The sequence below is a fragment of the Eleutherodactylus coqui genome, chromosome 4 (genome assembly GCF_035609145.1).
Source record: "Eleutherodactylus coqui strain aEleCoq1 chromosome 4, aEleCoq1.hap1, whole genome shotgun sequence".
Lineage (NCBI taxonomy): Eukaryota > Metazoa > Chordata > Amphibia > Anura > Eleutherodactylidae > Eleutherodactylus > Eleutherodactylus coqui.
The window spans coordinates 35,043,058-35,070,852 of NC_089840.1; the positions used below are offsets into that span (position 1 = coordinate 35,043,058).

Here is a 27,795-nt window from a genome sequence, read left to right on the forward strand (position 1 = left end):
CTGCCTCCCGGACACCTAGAACAGCACTAAAGGTGCTACGGCCTGGAACAGAGCAATGCTGGGCGTCCGAGAGGAGCCGGGGTGCAAACTTGACCAGCCGATTAAACAGCACTTTTGCCAGAACCTTCCTGTCCGTATTGAGAAGCGCTATGGGACGCCAGTTCTCAATACAGCTCGAGTCTTTACCCTTTGACAGAAGGATCAAAGCCGACCTCCTCATTGACTTTGGGAGAGTGTCCGAGGAAAGACACTCATTGAAAACCTCAGTCAAGAGGGGACTCAAGAGGTCCTTAAAGGTCTTATAGTACTCAGATGTTAAGCCATCCGGTCCTGGCGATTTTTTGAGCGCAAGCCCATCAATCGCCAGTTTAACTTCCTCTATGTTGATCCCCTCTGTCAAAACATTAAGGGAGATGTCATCCCCTGGCTCAGGAACAGCTTCAGCCAGGAAAGCCGACATCACATCTCGATCTAGATCCCTCTTTCTCAAAAGGTGCGAGTAGAAGGATCTGATGACTTCCAGAATCCCTGATCTGGACCTGTTCAGAGATCCCGTACCGTCGATCAGTCCAGTGACAACTTTACGATTCACTGACATCTTGCAGTTTCTGTAAGGGTCAGGTGAGTGGTACTTCCCAAAGTCCCTCTCAAAAACCAAAGATGCGTGCCTATTATACTGGCACCCTTTGAGCAAAGACTTCACTCTGGAGATCTCCTCGCGGCTACCTCCAGTCGAGACGAGATGTTCGAGTTTCCTCCTCAGGCCCTGATAAAGACGGTACTTACTCAGGCTCCTGAGGCTAGAGAGCTGGCGGAAGAACCTCGCCGCCCTGATCTTGAACATCTCCCACCACTCTGACTTACTGCTACAAAGATCCAGTAATGGTACCTGGCTCTGCAGAAACTCCTCAAAAGGACTGTCTTATCTCTGCTTCCTCCAGGAGTGATGAATTCAGCCTCCATAAGCCTCTACCCATCCGGGGGGTCTCTGCAACATTCAGGGAAAACAAAATCAGACAGTGGTCGGAGAATTCCACCTCAACAACAGAAACTGGTGAAGAGATGGCTTCCTCCTTCAAATAAAACCTGTCTATTCTAGACCTGCACTCGCCTCTATAATAGGTGAAACCCGCATGGCCTGGGGTGTGCCGGATGTGGACATCCACCAGGCGAGCTTCGCTAGCTATGCTATTAAGCGCGACGCTATCATAAGTCAGCTTGCCTAGGGAGCCTCCCCTGTCACAGGTCCTCGTGACTGCGTTAAAGTCACCCCCAAAGATCACCTGCCGACTGGTAAAAAGGTACGGCTTGATCCTCATAAAGAGATCCTTGCGATCCCGCTTGGTTTGGGGACCGTAGATGTTGATTAGCCGAAGCTCTTGTCCCTTCATGAGAACATCCAGGATCAGGCACCTCCCTATTTCTAACTCGATAACCCGTCGGCATTCAACCGCTGCGGTAAAAAGTACCGCCACTCCGCTATATGGCTCGGCCGCAAGAGACCAGTAAGATGGACCAGACCTCCATTCCCTCCTTGCCTTATGCACAGCTGCCAAATTTGGCAGCCTGGTCTCTTGCAAAAACAAAATGTCGGCTTCAACGCGGCCGAGAAAATCAAAGGCCGCAAATCTAGCCATATCAGACTTAATGCTGGCAACATTAATGGATGCCAGTGTCAACGGAGCGGGTGCCGCCATCATTGGTGATTGAGTTAGATGGCTTTCTTCTTCCCACCCCCCTTCTCATCAGGGTCTGAGGATGACCCCTTGCCACGTTTCTTGGACACTGAAAGGTCCATGGCAAGGGGCTCCTCAACCTCGTCCTCCTTGCCACTGGGCTCTGGGCCAGCCCTCCCCCTGGAGGTCACCAAACCCCCACAAGAGGAAGGCTCAGCACCCCCTGTAGGCCCCACGCTTCTCCTAGGCACCTCTCCCTCCGAGGACGAGAGAGCTTGGTACCTGTTGGAGAGCCCAACAAGAGGAGAGTTTGGATTGCCTTCCTGCACCTGGCCCGTTGCAGGGGAAGATTTCTCTTCCCTTTTTTTCATTTTCTTGGAGCCCTGCTTGCGCTTTTTCTTTTGCCACTCATCCTTGCCCTCACCCACACTTTCATAGTGGGAAGAATCTGAATAAGTGGCATCCTCTTCCCTTTGGATCCTCCTGACCTCCTCATCCAGCTCCCTGTCCCCTGGAGCCTCAGCCACATGATTTGCATCCGGAGCAGGGGCCAGCATTGACCCACCTGCCACCTGGGTTTCCACCAGCTCCCTGCCCCTTCTGCGCTTCTCTTGGCGCCTTAGCTTGGCTGCCCCAGCATGTTTGTTCTTCCTTGGCTCCTGGGCTCCATCGCCTCTGCTGGTCCCCTCCCCTGCAGAAGCAACCTCACGGCTCTCCTCCGCTGGGGCCATGACCGCATTGGCGAAAGAGCGCGGACAGCGACTGAATGGGTGACCGAGGTCACCACACAGGTGACACCTAATCTCTGTACAAGATGCCGCAAGATGACCTACCTCGCCACACAGAGCGCACTTGATGACGTTACAGGCTGCACTCAAATGTGTGGGGTCGCCGCACTTGTGACAGAGCTTCGGCTGCCCCTGGTAGAAGGCCAAGATACGATCCCTGCCAAGGAAAGCCGCGGATGGTATGTGGGCCACCGAATTCCCTGAACGCTTAAGTTTCACCATAAACGTCCAGGCTCCGGACCAGATGCCGTGTTCGTCCCGGTTCTTATTGGGCATATCCACCACCTCTCCGTACCGACTTATCCAAGTCATGATATCATAACAAGAGAGGGACTCGTTACGAGTCAAAACGGTCACTCTCTTGACTCCAGTCTGGCGGGTTACCACTTGTGCAGCGAAACCGCGCCAGCCGGGCTCATCCTTCATCAGCTCATAATTCCCCCAGAAGAGCTCCAGGCCCTCCGGGCGAGCAAAGCTGATGTCGAACTCAGACGTGCCGTAAGGATGGATCAGGGCATAGATGTCATTTGCCCTGAAACCCATCTTCAGCAGAAGCTCCACCACCTTACTCCTGGATGGGCACGCGTCATTGCCTCTCCACTGAAGACGAGCCACATTCCTACGGCCAATGTCCTGCCCGGTTGTCGGCAGGGACCAGACGGTCTCCCCCCTTTGTTCTCGGAAGGCACCAAGACCATGTCTCTCCACCCAGAGAGACAAATCCACAACTCTGCCCCCTACATTCATCGAGCTCTCCCCCCTCCTCAAGGCCTCCAGGAGGCGCTGTTGCAAAACGCCGTCCCCAGAGCCCAAAGACAAGGAGGACGCCTCTCCCCTCCCTCCAGCGGCGACACTGGCATAACTTCTACCAGATGTTGTCGCCGCTGGAGGGGCGACTGGATCCCGACCCACGCCCTGACTACCCTCCGAAGCCCCACCCACCCGTACACAAGGTGGCATACTAGCCGGGGAACTGGGGACAGCTGTTCCTGCAGGAACAGGGGCAGCAGGAACAGGGGCAGAAGGGGTACCAACAGCCGCATCCATAACCTCACTCACTTCTCCATTAGCTGCTGGACCAGGACCCATGTCATCTTTACCATTAACTTTCCCTTTATGCCCTGAGGGCAAGTCCATGGCACTTCCGGTGGGTGGCTGGAGATGCACTTCAACATTTCTCTTGACATTGGTGGCTGTAGCTCCGCCCACCTTAGCCACTCTAGGAGTTGTAGTTCCTCTAACTTTCCTTTCAGCAGCAGAAGGATCTTTACCATGTGTGGGAGGATCGGCAAACCCACCCACCACCCCCTGCGCCCCCTCCGCACCGGAAAGGCGCTTTAGGGACACAGGGGGGACAGCTAAGCCACCACCGGTGGGACCTGGTGCCGGATCACGCCCCCCTCCCACTGGGACGTGACTAACAGCGCCAGCACCTCTGGACTGGCCGCGACTCTTCGCTTTCCCAATGCTCTTCTCCACCTCCTTTACTCCTCCATTCCCACTACTAGCACAAGCGGGCTTGGAGTTTTGGGCCGCATTAACCCTTTCTTCCCCAGTCCCCTGCACCGGACCCACCACAGAGCCCGGGACTAGGAGCTCAGGGTTACCACCCTGGTTTGACTTTGCAGCCAAACCAGAGTGCTTGGTGACATAAACGAACTTTTCTTCAATATACGTTTTTCCCTTTTTCCTTCTCTTTTTGCTTGAGGTCGCCGGGGGGTAAATCATTCCCAAAATAGCAAGACTGCAACCTCTCTGGGGACTCTTGCAGCTGTATCTGCCGCATTATCAGCGCCCCCTCTCCACTGCTGCTGCAGCTGTCATCTGTGTCTTCTGAATCTGACTCGCCCGACGTGGAGGGCAGGCTGACCTGTTCAGCTGGGATGCTGGGCCCAGTAGTCCCACCTGGCAGTGATGATTGCTGCTCACCAGAGCACCCAGCTCGACCATCCTGAGCACCATCAGATTCCACCGAACTGTTGCTTGAATGCCTGGCAGAGCGCCCTTTAATGCCGCCGCTGCTCACAGACGCCATTTTGCAAAACCTTTCGTCGTTTAAGAGTTTTTCTTTGAAAGGCCCACTTCTTTGCAGGATCCTTTCCCTCTCTTCCGCATAAAAGTCAATGGCCTCCTCACAGGCTTCAATCTGCCGCGATATGGCCAATTTTCTAGTACGGGATTTGGCCCGCTCCCCATCATAGCGGGCAGCGTGCAGCTCCTGCTAATACTTGTTAAGCTGCCTCCCGACATGCCCATAGTCTTTCATGTATTTCGCAATACGGGTTGCCACATCCGTTACAGATTCGCCCTCCCTGCGATCAGCCCAACTTGCCTGCGTACGTTGTTTTTCCGCATGGTCCTCCACTCTCTTCCTCTGGCTCCGAGTCATCTTGCGCTCCTCCAGGGGAGTCAGGGTGACATTGCTGCCACTCTGACCTGATCTTCTCCCCTCCTGGGGTGCAGTCCTCCCTCCCCCCGACCGAAGCCGGAGGGAGGAGGTCCAGGACTCCATGGCTGGAGCAAGCCCAGCACCTGTAGACTTGGCTGGGTAAGCTTTCCTCTTACTGGTGACCACACCCTGGATCCTGCAGAGCTCTCACACACCCAACCTTCTCCAGAGCTGCACTCACTATTCTGCTGGTGGAGTCACTGTGTACATACATTACTTATCCTGGACTGATCCTGAGTTACATCCTGTAGATCTTTTTGATTTTAAAATGTATAAAACATAGCAATAAAAACAATATGTACAAAAAATGGCATTAAACAAAAACAGTAAAAATGCAGAACAAAAACAATATCTTCAATATTAAATGCCACTAGCACATGAACGGATTTGCACTACAGAATCCGCGATCGGCGTCCGCACTGCGGATCCACAGTCAATACCGTTCGGAACATACAATGCAAGAGCGCTATTTCCCTACACACTCACAGAAAGGAATTACGATTTCTGCAAGCAGAGGAAAAAAATCACAGCATGTTCTATTTTCGTGCAGATTTCGCACGGAGAGCTTCCACTGAGGTCCATGAAAGCCGCCCGGCCACGCGGCCCATCCGCAATGCAGATCTCAAAAGATACAAGCGGACGCTGGACAGGCACAGTGCCGGATTCTGCTGCAGGCTCCTGCATGCGGTATCTGACCCATTCGTGTGCCGCCAGCCTTACAGCAGAACAAACTAAACAACATGTACAGTTAATAATTTTTTTTTTCTCCTCCTCTATATATAAATAAATAGAATAAATCTTGGCATTTGTATAGCGCCAACTTATTTCACAGCGCTTTCAGGTAATTATTACTTATTACCCCCACCAAGCTGGGTTCTCATTTTAACGACCTCGGAAGGATGGAAGGAGGAGTCAACCTTGAGCCGGCTACCTGAATCATGCAGGGATTGAACTTGCAACCTTCAGGTCGTAGGCAAGAGCTTACACTCTGCACTACACGGGGCTCTATATATATATAGGCTCTGTATATTTACAGTATATACAAGTCTTGCGCCAACCATAATCCATATACACACACGATATACAATCCCACCCTCTTTCAGCCCAAGTAATATCTATACCTAAAATTGTAACATAAATAAAAACAAAACAATAACTATACGCTTATGTGTGTAGCTACATAATTATCCCCACGGTACTGATGCATCTTGTCTCCACCGGAACTAGTGGTGGAGACATGGGTTGGCCTGGATCACTGACAGGGAATGCCCACGTTGTGCCCCAGATGTGGATTGCTGCTGGCGCTGTGTGATGGTTTGGACTTTGTGAAGCCGCTGATCTGAGCACTGTGGTTGCGGCATCTCTAGTGAATGGGCTCGCTCTTGCGGCCCCAGAGCTGAGCGCAGCTCGCTCCTTAAAGCCAGTCCTCAGTGCGCCGCTGTGCTATTCCATTCAGAGCGCCAGAAGTAAGAAACGCGCTCCTCCAGACCGTGGTCAGCACTGTGCTGCCGCCGGCCTCCAGACAACTAGTAGGAACGCCGCTCTCCTCCGTCCCGCGGTCTGCTGCCTCCTTGGTAAGAAATCCACTCCTCCAGACACCGCTCAGCTGCCTCCTCCGTCCTGCCATGCTGTGGGAGCTTTGGCGCCTTGCATCCCTCTGCTGCCTCCTCCGTGTTCAGAAGCTGTAGTAGCGCCGGCACCTTGTAGGGATGGCAATCTACGGCACTGATGGTGGTCCTGCACCAGGGGATCCATCTGTACTCCAGAGCAGCAGCCAATCCACAACCGGGGGCGTCAACTGCTTGTTCAATGTCAGTGATCCAGCCCAACCCATGTCTCCACCTCTAGTTCCGGTGGAGACCAGATGCATCAGTACCTATCCCCACATTTGTATTACACCCTGAGATAATATTGCCCATCCAACCACATGCACTAATATTCACAATATACACAGTAGACACACTATATAATAATAATCTTTATTTATATAGTGCAAACATATTCCGCAGCGCTTACAAGACAGGGGAAATAAAAACAGGAGCACTGTTACATGAAGTAATCAGTTAATGGAAACAGTAGGGGTGAGGATCCTGCACCAACGAGCTTACATAATACAAATAATGGGGTGATACAGAATGTAAAGGGGCTGGAGATGTGCATGGTATGGTGAGGAGAGTGAGGGATGCTATACACATAGACAATGATTACCTTGGGTCGTATAGTGGCAGAATCGGTATGACTGCAGGTGCCGGTTGATTACATCTAGCAGGGGTTGCAGTCGGTAGGACAGAAAGCATGTTATCAGGTGGAGTACAGAGGGGTTTGGTTTAGGAGATATGGTATGCCTCCCTGAAGAGGTTCTTTTTTATTGCACGCCTAAAGTTTAGTGTGTCAGTGATTGCCCAGATAATTTTCGGTTGAGCATTCCAGAGGACTGGTGCTGCTCTAGAGAAGTCTTGGAGGCGGGAATGAGAGCTTCGAATTAAAGGAGCACTTAGTCTAATTTCTATAGCAGTGTGGAGGGCCCGGGCTGGGTGGTGAATCGAGATGAGTGAAGAAATGTAGGGCAGTGCTATGGAGCGCTTTGTGGATGAGGGTGGTGAGTTTAAATTGTATTCCGTATTTATCAGGCAGCCAGTGCAGTGACCGGCACAGGGCAGAGGCATCCGAGTAGCAGCTGGACAGGAAGATGAGCCTGGCTGCCACATTCAAGATGGATTGGAGAGGGGAGAGTCTGGTGCAGGGAAGGCCGATCAGCAGCAAGTTGCAGTAATCGAGCCGAGAGTGAATGAGGGCAACAGTGAGCATTTTTAGCATGTCTACGGTTGAAAAAAGCGCGGGTTCTTGCAACGTTCTTGAGGTGCAGCTGACATGTTCGGTCGAGAGCTTGTATATAGGGGGTAAAGGAGAGATCAGAGTTGAATATAACTCCAAGGCAGTGGGCATGTTGTCTGGGAGTTATGGTGGTGCCACATACTGAGATGGAGATTAGTAGAGGGCGGTAACAGGAGAAGGTCCATTTTAGACAGCTTCAGTTTTAGGTAGAGAGAGGACATAGTGTTAGAGACAGCAGACAGACACTCAGTGGCGTTCTGGAGGAATGTTGATGTAATATCACGGGAAGAGGTGTATAACTGGGTGTCGTCAGCATAGAGATGGTACTAAAAGCCAAATCTCCTGATGGTCTGTCCAATGGGGGCTATGTAGATGGAGAAGAGACGGGGACCAAGGACCGAGCCCTGGGGAACCCTAACAGCAAGGTGAAGAGGGGGGGGAGGTAGAGCCAGCAAAGCAGACACTGAAAGAGCGGTTGGATAGGTAGGAGGAGAACCAGGAGAGGGCAGTGTCATTTAGTCCAATGAAGCAAAGTATACTGAGGAGTTTGTGGGTAGTGTCAAATACTGCAAAGAGGTCGAGGAGGATCAGTAGCAAGTAGTCGCCCCTCGATTTGGCCGTCAGGAAGTCAGTTGACACTTTAGTCAGGGCGGTTTCTGTCGAGTGTAGGGGTGGAAGTCAGACTGTAGGGATTGAGGCATTCTAGTAGTTTGGAGATGAAGGGGAGGTTGTAGATGGGTCGGTAGTTGGCAGCATCGGTCAAGTCAAGAGTTGGCTTCGTTAGCAGTGAGGATATGATAACGCGTTTGAATGAGGAGGGGAAGATACCAGAGGCCAGAGAAAGATTGAATATAGCGGTGAGATTGGAGATAACCACCGGGGAGAGGGACCGGAGGAGGTGTGAGGGAAGAGGGTCACTAGCGCAGGTGGTGGGGTGAGGTTGTGAGATAGTGAGGAGATGAGAGAGGTGAAGTAGACTTGTTTGGCGTGGTGGAGGGCGAGGTTGTAGGTTCTGAGCACTAATTTGCAATGGAGAAAGTCTCAAAAATCTGCAGACATTCTCGACAGGCGTTCGGCACACTTGGAGCATCGCTAGATGAAGTCTGCTTTTACTTTAACCTACTAATAAAAAAAAAGAAAAAAAACATTAGCGGCAACATATATATATTTTTTTATTTTATTTTTATTTTAACCTAGCCGTGTAGGAGTCATCCTTATATGCCGGTCCCAGGCCCGGATAAATGGGGAGGGTTAGGGAAAGACCCTGTGCCATCCACAGGACGTAAGTTAATGCAGCCAGAGGGTAAACTTACATCCTATGGTGTTAAGGGGTTAAGCACATGGCCAATTTTAGCCATAAGGGCGCAACATTTTGGGGGGAATTTTCATCTCTACTTTTTTATTTTTAGGTCGACACGGCAATTTGAGGGCTTATTATTTGTGTGGCAAACTGTAGTTTTAATTGGTACAGTTTTGGGGTGTATATAATGTATTGCAAATTTTAAGGCTGCCTGTCCACGGGCGTTGCAGGAGCTGGCAGATGGATCTCTGCGGTGAGCCTATCTCCGCTCATGGACAGGGGGGCTGCGCTTTCCATAGCAATGTTATGGAAAGCGTGCATTGCGTTCCCCGCGTCCGGATTATCGCTGTGGGGAACGCAATCCAAAAACGCCCCTGGACAGGCAGCTTTAGACATTTTTTGGGGGGGGGAGCAGGAAGAGAAAACACATTGATTCTGCCATTATTTTTTTCTTAAAGCGATAATCATGCAGCCTAAGGCCTCCTTCCCACGGACGGATTTCCGCCGCATAATACGTTGCGAAAATCCGGCGCGTTGCCCGCAGCTATTAGGTTCTATTGAACCTAATAGCTCAATGCTCACAGTGCGGAATTCCTCCAATTCCGCACCGTGAAATCTCCCGTCCTTACCCGCGGCATGCTCTATTTGCCGCGGGTGTACGCGCGGCCGGCTTCCATTGCAGTCAATGGAAGCCGTCCGCTCCCGCTATCTTCCGCTGTAACACAGCGGAAGATAGCGTGAAATCGCCCCTCCACCCACCGCCGCCGCGTCATATGACGTGGCCGGCTGCGTCATGTGACGCTGTGGGTGTGTCTTGTGACGTGGCCGGCGTGTCACATGACGCTGCGGCGCGTCACGCCGAAGCGTCATGCGGGACACAGGACGCCGGATCCGCTGGTAAGTATGGGGTCTCTGGGGCATGCCGTGACGGGCTTTGCCGCGGAATATTCCGCGGCGGAGCCAGTCACGGCCGTGTGCAGCTGGCCTTAGGCTGCCTTCACACTGGCAAGAAAATTGCGTGACTTTTGAGTGATGCGAGACTGTGAGAAAATGCAGAATTATGAAACCCATGCTTTTCAATGGCTTCATTCCCATTTGCGATGTTTTCTGTCTTGTGATGTTACAAGATTTGGAAATCGCTGCATGACCTATCTTTCTGCCTTTTGCAAATTTTTTTCTCGTCTATGTTTCCTTACGGAGTCTCCGATTTATCGCATAGCAATGCAGAAACTTGCGCTGTTCATGCGATGAGATGCGTTTTTAACATCAGAAACACTTGTCATTTATCACACGAGAAAATCGCAGGCAGCGTTGGGATTCATGATGATTTTCAAGGAATAAGCATTGCTGCTGCTCTAGCATCGCATGAGCAAATATGTGATATCGCTGCAAGTTTCTCACGACTATATCGCGCTCACCAGTGTCAAAGAACCCTAAAAGACATAATACATTTTTTCTGTGGGCTGGTACGATTACAACGATACCAAAATTATTACTTTTGTAGGTTTTTCCACTTTTGCACAATAAATACCCTTTTTTTGGAAAATTATCTTTTTTTACATTGTTGCGTTCAAAGTCTCCTACCTTTTTTTACTTTTTCATGATCGGAGCTCTGTGAGGGCTTCTTTATTGCACCACGAACTGTAATTTTTATTGGCAACATTTTGGGGTACATATGCCTTTTTTGATCACTAGGGCTGACACCCACTGGCAATATTTTCTTTCTTGCGCTGCAAGAGCATGTGAAAACTCTCGCCTCACAGCGCAAGAAAGATGCCAAAATAAGACCGGGATATCGCCAGTCTTTTCAATGGGGCCAGCGGCAGCAGCGTTAGCCCCATTGAAAAGATATGCAGAATACCGCGGACTTCTACCACAGCTGTCACAGCTGTGGCAGGAGTTTCCTTCATCCCTGTGGAGTTTTCCTTCATTCCATTGAAAGCAGTGGTTTGTGGCAAACCCTGCAGTATGATTTTCGGGGAAGGGCTTGAATTAAAAGCCCTTCCCTGAAAATCATCAATAAGTGGTAAAAAAAAAAATGAAAAAAAAAATTACCTCTCCACCGCTCAGGCTGGCTCCCCAACACTGCTGTCCAGCACTTTCAGCAGGCAGGGATTTAAAAATCCCCGCCTCCTGAAAGGGCTGTGCTTATTGGCTGAGCGCTCAGCCAATTACAGATAGTGCTTAGCTATTTATTTATGAATAGCACTATCTGTCGGGGAGCCAGCCGGAGGACACGTCTGAGCGTCGGCGAGGTACTTTAAAAAAAAATTTTTTTACCGCTTATTGATGATTTTCAGGGAAAGGCTTATATTTGAAGCCCTTCCCCGAAAACCATACTGCAGGGTTTGCCACAAACCACTGCTTTCAATGGGGCCGGCAGCAGCGCCAATCCCATTGAAAGCAATGGGATAGCATGCTGCACTTCTGTCACAGCTGTGGCAGAAGTCCGCGGTATTCTCCATATCTTTCCAATGGGGCTAGCGCTGCTGCCGCTGGCCCCACTGAAAAGACTGGCGATATCCCGGCGTGATCCTGTTTTTTTTCTCATACTGCGCTGCGAGAGTTTTCATTTACTCTCGCAGCGCAGTGGAGAAAAAAACGCCAGTGGGTGTCCGCCCTTACTGCGTTTTTTTTAGCACGTACAATGAACAAAATAAGCATTTTATCCTAGATTTTTAGAGGATTTTTAATGTTTTTTGCTGTGCAGGATAGTGTACTTAATATATTATACAGGTCGTTACGGATACGATTTTCTGCGTTTTCTGTTTTTTTTTTCCCTTAACTTTATGCAAACAAGGGGAAAGGTTTTTTTGTGTGTGTTTTTACACGTTATTTTACACTATTTTTATTTTTTACATTGTTTATGTCCCTATAGGGGACTTGAATTATAAAAGCTCTGACTGCTATGATAATGCAGTGCAGTACTTCTGTACTGCAATGCATTATCGCTCACAATGACGACCATAGGCCATGGCGTCCCAGACTCCAGAGTATGTTGTCCGATTGCCATGGCAACCCATCGGTCCTCTGCACGCTCCTTCTGTGAACCTTCACCATGCTGTGATCTACATTGATCATGGCATGTAAGGGGTTAAGGCTGCTCTCACACAGCCAGCATCTTTCTGCATTTGAAATGCTGCGCTGTCCGCGTACAACACCACCATTGACTTCAATGGGGCTTTGCAGACTAGTGCCTTGAATGTGGCGTTTCTAGCTCCTCGATTTTCCAGCGCTGTCTGCTCTATTTTCACGCTTCTTAGCGCTGTCAAATGCATTCGAAAACGCTACATGAAATCGGGGTAAAACGCTGCGGTTTCGGACGCGGCATTTTCTGTCCACATGTGTGAGAGCCGCCTAAGATCTATCCCTGCAGTGGCGGCGGGAGGCTGGCTATCAGTCACAGCCGGCTGGGCTGACGCAGACTAACTTCTGAGCCCACAGCATCCACAGGACATACGTTTACATCCTGCTGCGTTATGTGCCATGCGCTCGAGGTGTAAATTTACGCCCTGTGTGTGTGTGGGGGGGAATGATGATGATGTCACCAGGGGCGGAGCATAAGAATCACACACACACTCACAGACAAGTGGTCGTTAGTAGTTTGATTCTTTATTACAAGTTAAGATTGTGAACCAGCAGGAAAGCATCTATAGAGGCCGTTGATGCGGAAGTGACAGCGTATCCGTAGTGGTTTACAAAGTTACGGCGCTCCCCGATGGTCTGGAGGAAACGCAGCGCCACTGGTCAGGTGGTGCGTGGAGGTGGCATCACCGCAGCTGGTCTGGTGGTGCGCGGAGGTGGCATCAGTGCAGCTAGTCAAAGTGGTGTGCGGAGGCGGCATTACCTCAGCTGGTCGGGTGGTGCGCGGAGGTGGCATCAGTGCAGCTGGTCAAGTGGTGTGCGGAGGCGGCATTACCGCAGCTGGTCAGGTGGTGCGCGGAGGTAGCATTACCTCAGCTGGTCGGGTAGTGCGCGGAGGTGGCATCAGTGCAGCTGGTCAAGTGGTGTGCGGAGGTGGCATTACCTCAGCTGGTCGGGTGGTGCGCGGAGGTGGCATCAGTGCAGCTGGTCGGGTGGTGCGCGGAGGTGGCATCAGTGCAGCTGGTCGGGTGGTGCGCGGAGGTGGCATCACCTCAGCTGGTCGGGTGGTGCGCGGAGGTGGCATCACCTCAGCTGGTCAAGTGGTGCGCGGAGGTGGCATTACCTCAGCTGGTCAAGTGGTGCGCGGAGGTGGCATTACCTCAGCTGGTCGGGTGGTGCGCGGAGGTGGCATCACCTCAGCTGGTCAAGTGGTGCGCGGAGGTGGCATTACCTCAGCTGGTCAAGTGGTGCGCGGAGGTGGCATTACCTCAGCTGGTCGGGTGGTGCGCGGAGGTGGCATCACCTCAGCTGGTCGGGTGGTGCGCGGAGGTGGCATCACCTCAGCTGGTCAGGTGGTGCGCGGAGGTGGCATCACCTCAGCTGGTCAGGTAGTGCGCGGAGGTGGCATCAGTGCAGCTGGTCAAGTGGTGTGCGGAGGTGGCATTACCTCAGCTGGTCGGGTGGTGCGCGGAGGTGGCATCAGTGCAGCTGGTCGGGTGGTGCGCGGAGGTGGCATCACCTCAGCTGGTCGGGTGGTGCGCGGAGGTGGCATCACCTCAGCTGGTCAAGTGGTGCGCGGAGGTGGCATCACCTCAGCTGGTCAAGTGGTGCGCGGAGGTGGCATCACCTCAGCTGGTCAAGTGGTGCGCGGAGGTGGCATCACCTCAGCTGGTCAAGTGGTGCGCGGAGGTGGCATCACCTCAGCTGGTCAAGTGGTGCGCGGAGGTGGCATCACCGCAGCTGGTCGGGCGGTGCGCGGAGGTGGCATCACCGCAGCTGGTCAAGTGGTGCGCGGAGGTGGCATCACCTCAGCTGGTCAAGTGGTGCGCGGAGGTGGCATCACCTCAGCTGGTCAAGTGGTGCGCGGAGGTGGCATCACCTCAGCTGGTCAGGTGGTGCGCGGAGGTGGCATCACCGCAGCTGGTCAGGCGGTGCGCGGAGGTGGCATCACCGCAGCTGGTCAGGCGGTGCGCGGAGGTGGCATCACCGCAGCTGGTCAGGCGGTGCGCGGAGGTGGCATCCCCGCAGCTGGTCAGGCGGTGCGCGGAGGTGGCATCCCCGCAGCTGGTCAGGCGGTGCGCGGAGGTGGCATCCCCGCAGCTGGTCAGGCGGTGCGCGGAGGTGGCATCCCCGCAGCTGGTCAGGCGGTGCGCGGAGGTGGCATCCCCGCAGCTGGTCAGGCGGTGCGCGGAGGTGGCATCCCCGCAGCTGGTCAGGCGGTGCGCGGAGGTGGCATCCCCGCAGCTGGTCAGGCGGTGCGCGGAGGTGGCATCCCCGCAGCTGGTCAGGCGGTGCGCGGAGGTGGCATCCCCGCAGCTGGTCAGGCGGTGCGCGGAGGTGGCATCCCCGCAGCTGGTCAGGCGGTGCGCGGAGGTGGCATCCCCGCAGCTGGTCAGGCGGTGCGCGGAGGTGGCATCCCCGCAGCTGGTCAGGCGGTGCGCGGAGGTGGCATCCCCGCAGCTGGTCAGGCGGTGCGCGGAGGTGGCATCCCCGCAGCTGGTCAGGCGGTGCGCGGAGGTGGCATCCCGGCAGCTGGTTAGGGGTGCGCGGAGGTGGCATCCCCGCAGCTGGTTAGGGGTGCGCGGAGGTGGCATCCCCGCAGCTGGTTAGGGGTGTGCGGAGGTGGCATCCCCGCAGCTGGTTAGGGGTGTGCGGAGGTGGCATCCCCGCAGCTGGTTAGGGGTGTGCGGAGGTGGCATCCCCGCAGCTGGTTAGGGGTGTGCGGAGGTGGCATCCCCGCAGCTGGTTAGGGGTGTGCGGAGGTGGCATCCCCGCAGCTGGTTAGGGGTGTGCGGAGGTGGCATCCCCGCAGCTGGTCAGGCGGTGCGCGGAGGTGGCATCCCCGCAGCTGGTCAGGCGGTGCGCGGAGGTGGCATCCCCGCAGCTGGTCAGGCGGTGCGCGGAGGTGGCATCCCCGCAGCTGGTCAGGCGGTGCGCGGAGGTGGCATCCCCGCAGCTGGTCAGGCGGTGCGCGGAGGTGGCATCCCCGCAGCTGGTCAGGCGGTGCGCGGAGGTGGCATCACCTGACCAGCAGTGCAGCCCTCACTACAAACCGCTGGGCAGCGCTGACAGCCGAGGACTCTAAAAGGGGGGGGGGGGGGGCGCCGTGACTGCTGACATGGGCTGCAGATTTGCAGCTGATTTCAAATCAAAATCTGAACAAATGTGGACTTTGCCTCCATTTTGGATGTGGCAGTGCTGTGAGGGGGTATCCGCACCCCGCTGACGTGGCATGGAGAGCCTTCAGGGGGCTTTCTGTTGTCGCCACTCATTTTGGGAAAAAATGCCAAGTTGTGCCCCAATGACTAACAATGTGGTGATCCTCCTGCAGTAATCTAATGTCCGCCGCGGAGCCGCAGATCTTGTGGAAGAAAACTAAAGTCTCAGCCAAACATGAAGTATTACTGAGATCTGAGCCGACGGGGGAGGAGCCAACCAGATCGGCCGACGAGGAGCCGCTCCTCATACGGTACAGTGCGGGGCGGGCGCCATGACCGGCGGCTGTGAGGTAAATCTCCCGCCGTGTTATCAGCTACGCTCAGCTCTCCGGCCGCGGGGTGACGGCTCCATGTCTCCCGTCTCCTGGTGGCCGTGGAACTTCCCGGTGTGGCTGCCACTCGTCTCACGCTCTCCTCACCAGTTCCCCGGTATCACCCCGTCACTCACCGCAGCAGCCGCAGAAGACCCCGAGCAGCAGGAGAAGCGCAGCCGCGGACTCCATCACCGCACCGTGTAGCCGAGCTCCGGGGCCGCAGGGCGGGGAGGGGAAGTGGCGCTGAGGTAAACTGGAAATCCGCAGCTTGTAATAACCGGGAGCATATTTGGGACTTCAGCCGTATTTAAGCAGCGCTGCCGATTAGAGCCACCTGATTGGCTCTTCGGCACCACGTGGCTACACAGCGTGCGCGCGGATTCCCTTAAACTAACCGGGATGTTATACTTGTTGTTTACCCCTGTTACTCCACCATGCCCTCATGATATATCATGCGATCCTGTACATTATAACCCCCTAATGTGTGGCATTATGTAGTTATTGTACTTCCCAGCACCATATAATCCGCCCATGTTTGGTCATGTACAGTGCTGGACCGTATAATGTCCTTATGTGGTATTACAATATACTTGTCCCTTCCCGCAGCCTATAATCCCTTTGTGATATATATTCCTGCACCCTATAATCCCCTTGTGTTATATATATTCCTGCACCCTATAATCCCCTTGTGTTATATATATTCCCGCACCCTATAATCCCCATGTTACATATTCCCGCACCCTATAATCCCCTTGTGTTATATATATTCCCACACCCTATAATCCCCTTGTGTTACATATATTCCCACACCCTATAATCCCCTTGTGATATATATTCCCGCACCCTATAATCCCTTTGTGTTACATATATTCCCGCACCCTATAATCCCCTTGTGATATATATTCCTGCACCCTATAATCCCCTTGTGTTATATATATTCCTGCACCCTATAATCCCCTTGTGTTATATATATTCCCGCACCCTATAATCCCCTTGTGTTATATATATTCCCGCACCCTATAATCCCCTTGTGTTATATATATTCCCGCACCCTATAATCCCCTTGTGTTATATTCCCACACCCTATAATCCCCTTGTGTTACATATATTCCCACACCCTATAATCCCCTTGTGATATATATTCCCGCACCCTATAATCCCTTTGTGTTACATATATTCCCGCACCCTATAATCCCCTTGTGATATATATTCCTGCACCCTATAATCCCCTTGTGTTATATATATTCCCGCACCCTATAATCCCCTTGTGTTATATATATTCCCGCACCCTATAATCCCCTTGTGTTATATATATTCCCGCACCCTATAATCCCCTTGTGTTATATATATTCCCGCACCCTATAATCCCCTTGTGTTATATATATTCCCGCACCCTATAATCCCCTTGTGTTATATATATTCCCGCACCCTATAATCCCCTTGTGTTATATATATTCCCGCACCCTATAATCCCCTTGTGTTATATATATTCCCGCACCCTATAATCCCCTTGTGTTATATATATTCCCGCACCCTATAATCCCCTTGTGTTATATATATTCCCACACCCTATAATCCCCTTGAGATATATATTCCCACACCCTATAATCCCCTTGTGTTATATATATTCCTGCACCCTATAATCCCCTTGTGTTATATATATTCCTGCACCCTATAATCCCCTTGTGTTATATATATTCCCGCACCCTATAATCCCCTTGTGTTATATATATTCCCACACCCTATAATCCCCTTGTTATATATTCCCACACCCTATAATCCCCTTGTGTTACATATATTCCCACACCCTATAATCCCCTTGTGATATATATTCCCACACCCTATAATCCCCTTGTGATATATATTCCCGCACCCTATAATCCCCTTGTGTTATATATATTCCCGCACCCTATAATCCCCTTGTGATATATATTCCCGCACCCTATAATCCCCTTGTGTTATATATATTCCCGCACCCTATAATCCCCTTGTGTTATATATATTCCCACACCCTATAATCCCCTTGTGATATATATTCCTGCACCCTATAATCCCCTTGTGTTATATATATTCCCGCACCCTATAATCCCCTTGTGTTATATATATTCCCGCACCCTATAATCCCCTTGTGTTATATATATTCCCGCACCCTATAATCCCCTTGTGTTATATATATTCCCACACCCTATAATCCCCTTGTGATATATATTCCTGCACCCTATAATCCCCTTGTGTTATATATATTCCCGCACCCTATAATCCCCATGTTACATATTCCCGCACCCTATAATCCCCTTGTGATATATATTCCCGGACCCTATAATCCCCATGTTACATATTCCCGCACCCTATAATCCCCTTGTGATATATATTCCCGCACCCTATAATCCCCTTGTGATATATATTCCCGCACCCTATAATCCCCTTGTGTTATATATTCCCGCACCCTATAATCCCCTTGTGTTATATATATTCCCGCACCCTATAATCCCCTTGTGATATATATTCCTGCACCCTATAATCCCCTTGTGTTATATATTCTCGCACCCTATAATCTCCTTGTGTTATATTCCCGCACCCTATAATCCCCTTGTGTTATATTCCCGCACCCTATAATCCCCTTGTGTTATATATTCCCGCACCCTATAATCCCCTTGTGTTATATATTCCCGCACCCTATAATCCCCTTGTGTTATATATTCCCGCACCCTATAATCCCCTTGTGTTATATATATTCCCGCACCCTATAATCCCCTTGTGTTATATATATTCCCACACCCTATAATCCCCTTGTTATATATATTTCCGCACCCTATAATCCCCTTGTGTTATATATTCCCGCACCATATAATCCCCTTGTGTTATATATATTCCCGCACCCTATAATCCCCATGTTACATATTCCCGCACCCTATAATCCCCTTGTGTTATATATTCCCGCACCCTATAATCCCCTTGTGATATATATATTCCCGCACCCTATAATCCCCTTGTGTTATATATATTCCCGCACCCTATAATCCCCATGTTACATATTCCCGCACCCTATAATCGCCTTGTGATATATATATATATATATATACAGTATATATATATATATATGTAGTAGACATGATGATTAGTTAGCGTAAAATGTCTACTGATTTGTATAAACTAGATGTATTACGCAGCTGTAGTGATTTAACTCTGTAGAGGCTAATGGCCGCATAATTTCATTATGGTAATTGCTGGACAATGGTATGGTGAAAGATATGTGTTCTATAAAGTTAGCCTAATGTAAAGCTCTTCTCCAGCCTCTAAGAGTTAGGGCTATTTCAGACGACCGTATATCGGCTCGGTTTTAACGCCGAACCGATATACGGTGTCCTTGTCTGCAGGGGGCGGGGGGAGGATGGAAGAGCCAGGAGCAGGAACTGAGCTCCTGCCCCTTCCCCGCCCCTTGCCACTATTTGCAATGGCAGGGGTGGGACGGGGGCAGAGCTAGGCGCCACCACTTGGCTCCGCCCCCATCTCGCCCCCTCCTATTGCAAATAGTGGGAAGGGGCGGAAGCTCAGTTCCTGCTCCTGGCTTTTCCATCCCCCCCCCCCCCTGCAGACAAGGACACCATTTATAGGCTCGGCGTGAAAACCGAGCCGATATACGGTCGTCTGAAATAGCCCTTAAAGTCACATTCCTATACTGTATTACTTGTATCCATTTGGGGCATTTTTCCCAGCCCTCCCCCACCCTTAACTTCTGAAACAAAAGAACTACTTTTGCCTGATCACATGCTGAGGGGGCAAAGGTTGGCTCATACACTGGAATTGAGAGAGAGGTGGAGAGGGGGGCAGGGAATTCCATATGGCCCAACGAATGAGAATCCTATATGTTACTGATGTAATCTGTTATACGCCCATAAAGGGCAGGTATTATGTGTTTCAATAAAGTGAGGATCTGTACAATATACCAGGCAGATCCAGTCTAGACTTGAGACTTACCTCGTGTCTGACTCGGTTGATGGTGTGTGCACACTATACAATTAGGAAGCTACAGAATACCCTGAAACCTGCTGGAGAAAAATACAATCCAGTACATTTGGCGTCCCTGGTTGGGCGAGTAGGCTGTGGTTTCTTCATTCTGGAAAATACAGAGACTGGCAGATAACACGCAGAACTCAGGGCCTGAAAATCTACAGAACACGGTAAGATTGCTTTATGTTAATCTACCTGTGTGAGTTGACTTCTGCCTGTTTATCTGCCTACCTCTACGCCAGAGTAACAAATCACTGAAAGACAGGTAATGTAGTTCTGTCTACTCGAGATCACCACCGTGTAATGTGTCTAGGGGTATTCTGTATGCGGTGAATGTTGTATTTGAGACGGTTAAAGATTGTGTATACAAGACCAAGGGACAGATTCTGTGAGGGTTAATGTGTAAGAATGGCGGACTTTTGTCTGTATAAGCCTTGAGGGAGCGCGCCCGGGGTGTATTCTCCTATGTATGTTAATGATACTTGGAGAGTGGCGCCAGGAAAATTTAAAAAAGGCGTATTCACTTGTATGATCGAGCACGGTATATGCTCTCATACATAAGGAAGGATACGCAGGGATTAAAACAGGCGTATTTACATGTATGATCGAGCACGTTATGTTCTCATATGTGGAAAGGCATACGCGGGGATTATAGCCATGGTGTGTGATGGCTGGATACTCCAGATACTGTTGAGGTCTTGGTCACTGAATATAATCGTCAGTCTTTGTGTATAGTCAAAGGTCTTGTTTAAAGGATGTGCAGGGTTTGTTACTGGGGATTTTACTGATAGAGAGTGGGCTGTTGCAGAGATAGGTGAGATGTATACTTTAAGCCACTGTATTCCCCAGTAAACCCGTATGTTCCTTTTGTTTTGTGTTTATAGAGTTAATGTGCATTGTGATTTGCGAGGGAAGAAGAGATAGGTGGAATCTAGTAAAGGAGTTTTATTGCGTCCAGGAATTTCAAATAGGATAGAATGAGCAGGCAAAGATAAGGGGGATAGAGCATGTAACTTAGTTGCTGAAAGAAAGGAATGTTGGGAAATGAGAATAATGGAGGGGGGTTGGGTTATAGGCAGATAAGCAGGGGGGCCCTAGCAAACAGAAAGGTGCTTCAGATTGCTAGGAGGTGGTATAATGTAGGAAAGGGATGCACGAGCAGAATTGGGTGGGGTAGGAGGTGAGAGGGTAGTGGGGGATGTGTATTGCCTGTATCATAAACAATGTAATGCCTTTGTGTTGACTACAGCCCATCCCTATAATGGCGGCCTCACTTGCAATGTTTAAAACCCCACATAGTGTGACTCTGCAGCAAGTGTGGTGAGCCCTGCCTTCATCCTGAAATTACTTCCTCCCCCCCATATGCTCACTTTCAGGGTATGTGACGTCACTTCCGGCCACTCCAATCCGGGACAGGGCTAAGCCCCGCCCCTTCCTCCAGCAGCCATCTTGCCTCACCTGGAAGATCTGTAGCCCCGCCCCTTTCTGGTGGCCATCTGGCTGCACTTGGGAGGCCTACATTCCCCAATGCCACTGTATCCAGTGCTAACATCATGATCGTCTGAAGTAATGTCTTGTTTGACCAGCCTTTATTACACTCCAAAATGTGGATGTGTGATAAGTTCAGGGAAACAAACCTTTGTTCTTTGTGAAGATGCAGCTTAGGGCATATTAGATGACTAAGCTGGTTTATAGTGTATGGAAGATTGGAGTTGATGCATAGAGGACAGAGGACAGGGACCCATGGGCAGGGGACGCCCTCTCATGGTGTGTTCCCAGGGGCTCTGCTTTCCGCTGCCTGCTTCTCCAATGAATGTTCAGACAGATGATGTTAAGGAAGGCTCCTACAGACGGAATAATTTCCCTACAGTCACCCAGCAAACTTTTTCACACAATTTGCCAAAGTAATCCAGGTTTTTATGTGACAAAGAGAACTTAATTGCTCAGAGTAGGATGTCAATTCATCTGCATTTTTTTAGTTTTTTTTCCCTTATGTCTTTGTATATTCTAGTGTCAGTCTCCACTGAAGCTATAATTTATTCAGACAGAATGGTCAAAGTTAAACTGTGAAATTCCCTGAATTCCATTTCGACTGGGTGACTGTTAATTTTGCTTGCGTTGCGCCCCCTTGTGTTAGAAATGCTAACTGCAACTTTTAAAAAAAAGGATATTTTTGCTCAGATTTTGCTGCATACAATGTCACCTTGACCTACAAAGTGCTTGTTTTTGTGCCTCTTCGTTTCCTTTTTCAATGTTGTACTAGTTTGAACCCGACTACTCCTTTTTCAATTGAGTATTCTGGTTCAAAAGGGGGGGAGGCATGGGTGATCTAGGTCATAGGTGATGTAGGTGTTGTAGATCAGCTATTGGTTTTTTTTAAATAAAAAGGAAATAAATGATTTTGTGCTATAAGATTCTGATCCATGCGAAATAGAACATCAACATGATTATTTAGTACTGATGCAGCAAAAAACTGCAGGTATGCAAATAGTTACTGGAATCCTCTGTTAACAATACATATTTTGAGCTTTTTGCAGATAACATAGTAACATAGTATGTAAGGCTGAATGAAGACAATGTTCATCTAGTCCAGCCTGTCTATCCTACTTTGTTGATCCAGAGGAAGGCAAAAAACCCCAAGGCCAGAAGCCAATTAGCCCTTTTGGGGAAAAAATTCCTTCTCGACTCCCTAATGGCAATCAGACTGTTCCCTGGATCAACCCCTAATAGATGGTACCAAGGTGAGGATTGATGACTCCACATCGGATATGCAGTGGTCACACAACAAGATGTCCTAGAAGCAGAAGCTCTGTCTCCGCATGTCTCAGCACAAGAAGCGGAACTGAAGGCCCTCACTGAGGCGAGTAGAGTGGCAAAAGGTAAGATGGCAACCATTTACACTGATTCCTGGTATGCATTTGGCATAGCTCATGATTACGGCCCTTAGAAATTAGAGACCAAGTTAAATCTGGATTCGAGTCCAGGGAGAGAGAAAATGTGAAAAAGCAAATATTATGTGATTGTTCTCAGTGAGAGAAGCCAAGTAATCTTGTATATATGATAACTTTTTAATGGCTAACAAAAATACATGATGTTATAGCGAGCTTTCCAACCTCTCAGGATTCTTTCTCAGGCATAATAAAACAGATCTGTACAAATGTACACACATGAAAAGGCACAGACAGCATGACTAATTTGCACTTAAAACAATGCCAGACAAGATGAGCAGGGGAGTAGATAATTAGTCCACTGGTAAAGGTCCATTTACATGAGACGAATGTCAGGCAAACGATGTCCAACACTTGTCCCTGTGTCACACGGGAGCTTGCAGAGCTGTCTCACTCACGGAGCGGCCAGCGGGGGGGGGGGGGGGGGGCAGGGCAGTGCAGTGCAGGAGATTTCTATCCTCTCGCTCCACCCCCCCTCTCCATTGAAATAACACAGCGGCCGCTCACTACTGAACAGATGCTGTTTAAACTGAACGATGAGCATGGGAGTGCGATCACACAGGGAAGAGTGTCTGGCATTGTTTGCCCGACATTCGTCCCATGTAAATGGTACCTAAGGAAGGTGACAGTTTTATGATCTCTAAATTGATGTTAGAGTGGGGTCACAAGCATATATTAGAAACAGAACATTTAAAAATATTTTTAAAAATTAATCATAGGTGGGATCACAATAATCATATTAAATGTAAAGTAGAGAAAAGAGAGGCTGCATGCAATAATTTTTTCTTTATTTTTTTAAACAAAGTATGGATGTATAAATGTACAAACAGCAAAAATTGCTATAAAAACATAGCCAAGAACGTCTCTATATAGACTTCTGGAAAACGTGTAATAACATGGTTGCATACCAGTAGAGATGAGTGAGTATACTCCGTAAGGCACATTACTCGAGCGAGTAGTGCCTTATCTGAGTATCTCCCCGCTCATCTCTAAAGATTCGGGGGACGGCGGGGAGCGGCGAGGGAGAGCGGGGAGGAACGGAGAGAAGATCTCTCTCTCCCCCCCGCTCCCCGCCGCAACTCACCTGTCACCTGCGCCGGCCCCCGAATCATTAGAGGCGAGCGGGCAGATACTCGGCTAAGGCACTACTTGCTCGAGTAATGTGCCTTAGCGAGTATACTCGCTCATCTCTACATACCAGCAATGGGTATATCAAATGCATAAAGGACATCCACCCAAAATACAAACACCTGTCATTCATAGGTGAGATCACACTCCTCATATAAGGTATAGGATAAATAAATAGAGGAGGTAAGACTACATACAGTCAGTTGACAAATTGCAAGTGCCTAGATATACAAATGATGGGAAAGTATTGCAAATCTTGGCAGTAAACCTCTCTCTCAAAAAACTCCTAAAAAAGTATAATAATATGATTAAGTGTCAAAGGCAGAAGCATACAGGGAACCTACCTATGATGCAGAAACACCCCGATGCATATTTCAACCTCTTTTTCAAAGAGACTGTAGGAAGAAGCTATAGAAGGAAAGAAGAGAAAAAAATAATATAATAAAAAGAGTAAGCAGGGCTAGGACAAGGGCGGTTGAATAAGGATGAAATGCCGCGCAAGATGAGAATACACTTAGAAACACTTCGCTGTTAGACAAGTGACCTGAATGGATGGGTCGGATTGTCCAACTGTAAGTAGGATTGTTGGAACTGCAACTCTTTGGATTGCCGCTGTGCTCCTACAGGGGACAAAATGGTGTGGGTTTGTCCTGGTAGGAGAAGGTTAGTTTGAAAGGAAAACCCCAGCGATATTGGATGTGATTTTGTTGCAGAATTTCCAAATATGGTTTCAGAGCTCTGCGTTTCTCGGGTTGAGGGGCCAAATCTGGGAATAATTGGTAATTTATGTATTTGGAACGTCAACCTAGAGGATGAGTGGGCTGCCCGTAACATTTGTTCTTTGGTGCAGTGGTAATGCAGCTTCAACACGATATCTCTAGCAGGGCTATTCGGTTTTTAGGCATAGAGGGCTCTATGAATTCTGTCCATTTCCAGTCTTTCTATTGGGAAGTTCCTGGAATATGGTTGACTGCAGATCTTTGATGGTTTCCGAGAGACCTCGTATGTGTAGATTATCTCTACGGGGTCGATTTTCTGTGTCTTCTAATTGGTTATGGAGAAATTGGATTTTCTCATGTAGTTGTTCAACCTCTTTTCCGTGTCATCCCCACATCGTTGTGGCATTATCCATTCATTCCTCCAATGCCGACGAGCGGTGGCCTAGTTCCCTGATTTCCTTCGAGAGTTTGTCAGCTCATGCCTTGCAGAGTTCTGATTGTAGCATCTTCTGTATTTGGGACAGCAGTGTTTCAGATGGGGTATTAGATGCATTGGTCTCCTCTTCTGAGTGGTTTAGGTTCTTAAGCGGAGGTGGCATGTCCTTGACTGAAGATTGGGAGGAGTCATCAAAGGGAATAGGTATTGGCGGGATTTTAGAAGATCGCTTGCTAGACTTTGGACATGTTTGCCAGGTTTGGTTGTGTGCGACTCTTGAGCCGTCAGTAGGAAAAGTAGATGGGTCTGGATGAATAAGAAAAGGGAGGGTTCCTTCCAGGGTTTGCCCTCTATGGGGCGCTGGTTACAAGCATAACTTCACCAGAGTACCATAACGCTCTGTGGGTCATGAAATAATTTTTGATATATTGTCAGGCTAGAAGCTGCATAATTTATAATTCAGCAGGGTATATCTGAGTGTTGATACTTTTATGAATTGAACAATCGTTTTAACCTTCTAATCTAAATTAGAAAGATTGGTGATGCTCTTCTCTACATCTGCAGGGTTTTATATTGACTTAGACCACTAGATGGCAGTAGAGGCTAAAAGGAGCCTAAATAGGATTCTTGGAAAGTATTCTTTTTTCACTTTCCCTTTCTCGGTCTCTTTCCAAGTGGGGGCTTTCCTATTAGATGGGGTTCCTCTGCTTGTTGTATGGCTTGGTGAGCTGGTTGGCAAGTTGGGGTAGATTAGAGATGTGGGTCTGGGTGAGTGTGACCTCCTATGTGTGACCTCCACTACACTTACTGCCTCCGGCATAGTATGGATGCTGTTACCTCCAGGAATGATCCTTACTACCTCTTATCTGTTGTTTTCTGGGAGGCTCCCGCAGAGACAACGGCGTGGATACAGGGAAATTGCGACCTGCGGCCACCAGGCGTGGGAGCCCTGCGATTCCCTTGCTGCTGTCCTACCAGGCCCCTACTGGTTTCTGCGTTAAGCAGGACTGCTTTCAGGATCCAGGAGAGCCTGCTCCGTAGACTGCCAGCGGTCAGGAAGGTCCACTTTGAATGGGAGAGTGCGTTCGGCCAGGTGAGTGGTAGCGGTGGCCGTAGTTATGTGGCTTCCAGTAGTCGTGTGGCGTGAGGCTGGATAAGCTGCACTAGGCCTCAAGATGTCACGGGCCTCTGCGGCAGTTTTCAGGCCACGGAAATCCCTCTTTCTGTAGGGGAAACCTGTCTCCTTGTCCCAAATGATGGATGGGATCACTGGATTCCGGTGGTGTTCTGCAGGAGCTCCAGGTACTTGCATCTGGGTTGCTGCGATGCCCCGCCAAGCCCCCGACTCCTATTGATCTCAATGAAAGGTGCGCCAGCGATTACAAGTGCCATTCAGTACACAGCGGTTGGAGCAGCAGCTTCCGCTCTGCATCTTGTGTATTTACCAGACTGTCAGTGGGTGCACGATCAGCTGATCAGTTGGGGTCATGAGCGGTGGGCCGATCAACTATTGATCAGTAGTATTTTTCCCAGAAAACCCCTTTAACCTGTATACCGGTCTTATAGGATTATATCTTTCTTACTGTTCACTGTACAGTATGAAGCTGGTTTCACATCCGTGTTGGAACCTCCGGTCAGAAGGTCTGCTGCAGATTCGGCTAAAAACACCGGAAGAAAAAAGTGCTGCAAATATCACTCTTTCTTCCATCTAAAAGCCAGGCAGCTGAGCAGAAACTAAACAGACCCCATTTTGGTACGCCTGGCTTTTGGGTCTACCATTTGGTACTGGTGCATCTTGTCTCCGCTGGAACTAGGGGTGAAGACATGGGTTGGTCGGGCAGAGTGACAGGGAACACCCACCTAACGCCCCCCTAGCTCCTTACATGTGATGAGCACCCCGTCCTACCCTGTGGTGGTCGGATCTGGCAAGGAGTGACAGCTGCCCCTTACATCTGATTACCATGCCGTCCTGCGCTGTGGTCAGCGACTGTGGCGAGAACTGACAGCTGCTGTTCGTGCGGAGCACCGTTAACAATTAGGAGGCCAAGTATCACAAGCGGCCGTAGGGCTTGGTAACCCGCAGGCCACATCCGAGTACACTAGTGTGCCACTCATCGCATACAGCTCCATCAGCGTCCATGGCTGCACTGGGAGAGCAGCTTGCACTGTTGTAGTGTCCAGCGCAGGGCATTATAACAGCAGCTTCCACCGGGACTGTTCCAGCGCTGCTGCCGGCGTCAGCACGGTCAAGCAGCAGCCGGCGACGGCCTGCTATGCACCCGGTCCTGAATGTCTCGCCCAGCCAATCACAAGCTATGGGCGTGCAGTTTACAGCCAATCACAAGCTGTGGGTGTGCACTTTAATTAAGGATGCACAACCCAGGTCTCCACCCATTCTGCTGGTGGTGACATAATGCACCAGTACCCTACCATTCTCCCTCCAGCAGCGCCCAACATACAGGTCCTACACTACTCATTAACTCTGGAGATCCCGACGGTCTCTAGAGGAGAGCTCAGGGAGAAAGAGCTCCTTCAAGCTATATTATCACCTCATGCTATCATCCACCATGGTATAGGTACCATACCGCTACGATACGCAAGTTCATATTCTTGAAGTAAGGAGTCAGTAACAGTGACTGTTGGCAAGGGACTATTGTTATATACCTGTTGTGAATTAAAGTTTGTGTGTGGCATCAGAAGATTTGGCTTTCAGTACCATCTCTATGCTGATGATACCCAGTTATACACCTCCTCCCAGGACATCACAGCAACATTCCTCCAGAACGCCACCAACTGTCTGTGTGCTGTCTCTAACACTATGTCCTCTCTCTACCTAAAACTCTCAAAAACAGACCTCCTGTTTCCGCCCTCTACTAATTGACCTCATCC

General features: G+C 49.9%; 2 protein-coding genes across 3 annotated transcripts in view; one reads left to right on the forward strand and one right to left on the reverse strand.

Moving 5' to 3' along the window:
* Positions 1–15,907, reverse strand: part of LOC136626458 (uncharacterized) — a 47,625-nt gene extending 31,718 nt beyond the window's left edge. Inside the window, exon 1 of the mRNA XM_066601521.1 lies at positions 15,799–15,907. Within this exon, the coding sequence (XP_066457618.1) occupies positions 15,799–15,853 (55 nt within the window). The 5' untranslated portion in view covers positions 15,854–15,907. The remainder of the gene's footprint in view (positions 1–15,798) is intronic.
* Positions 15,625–27,795, forward strand: part of LOC136625195 (butyrophilin subfamily 1 member A1-like) — a 75,828-nt gene continuing 63,657 nt past the window's right edge. Inside the window, exon 1 of one of the 2 annotated variants that reach the window (XM_066599216.1) lies at positions 15,625–15,912. The gene's annotated coding sequence lies outside the window, so the exon portion shown is untranslated. Of the gene's footprint in view, positions 15,913–25,861; positions 26,000–27,795 lie in introns of those variants that run through there. The other variant, XM_066599215.1, reaches the window with a different exon arrangement.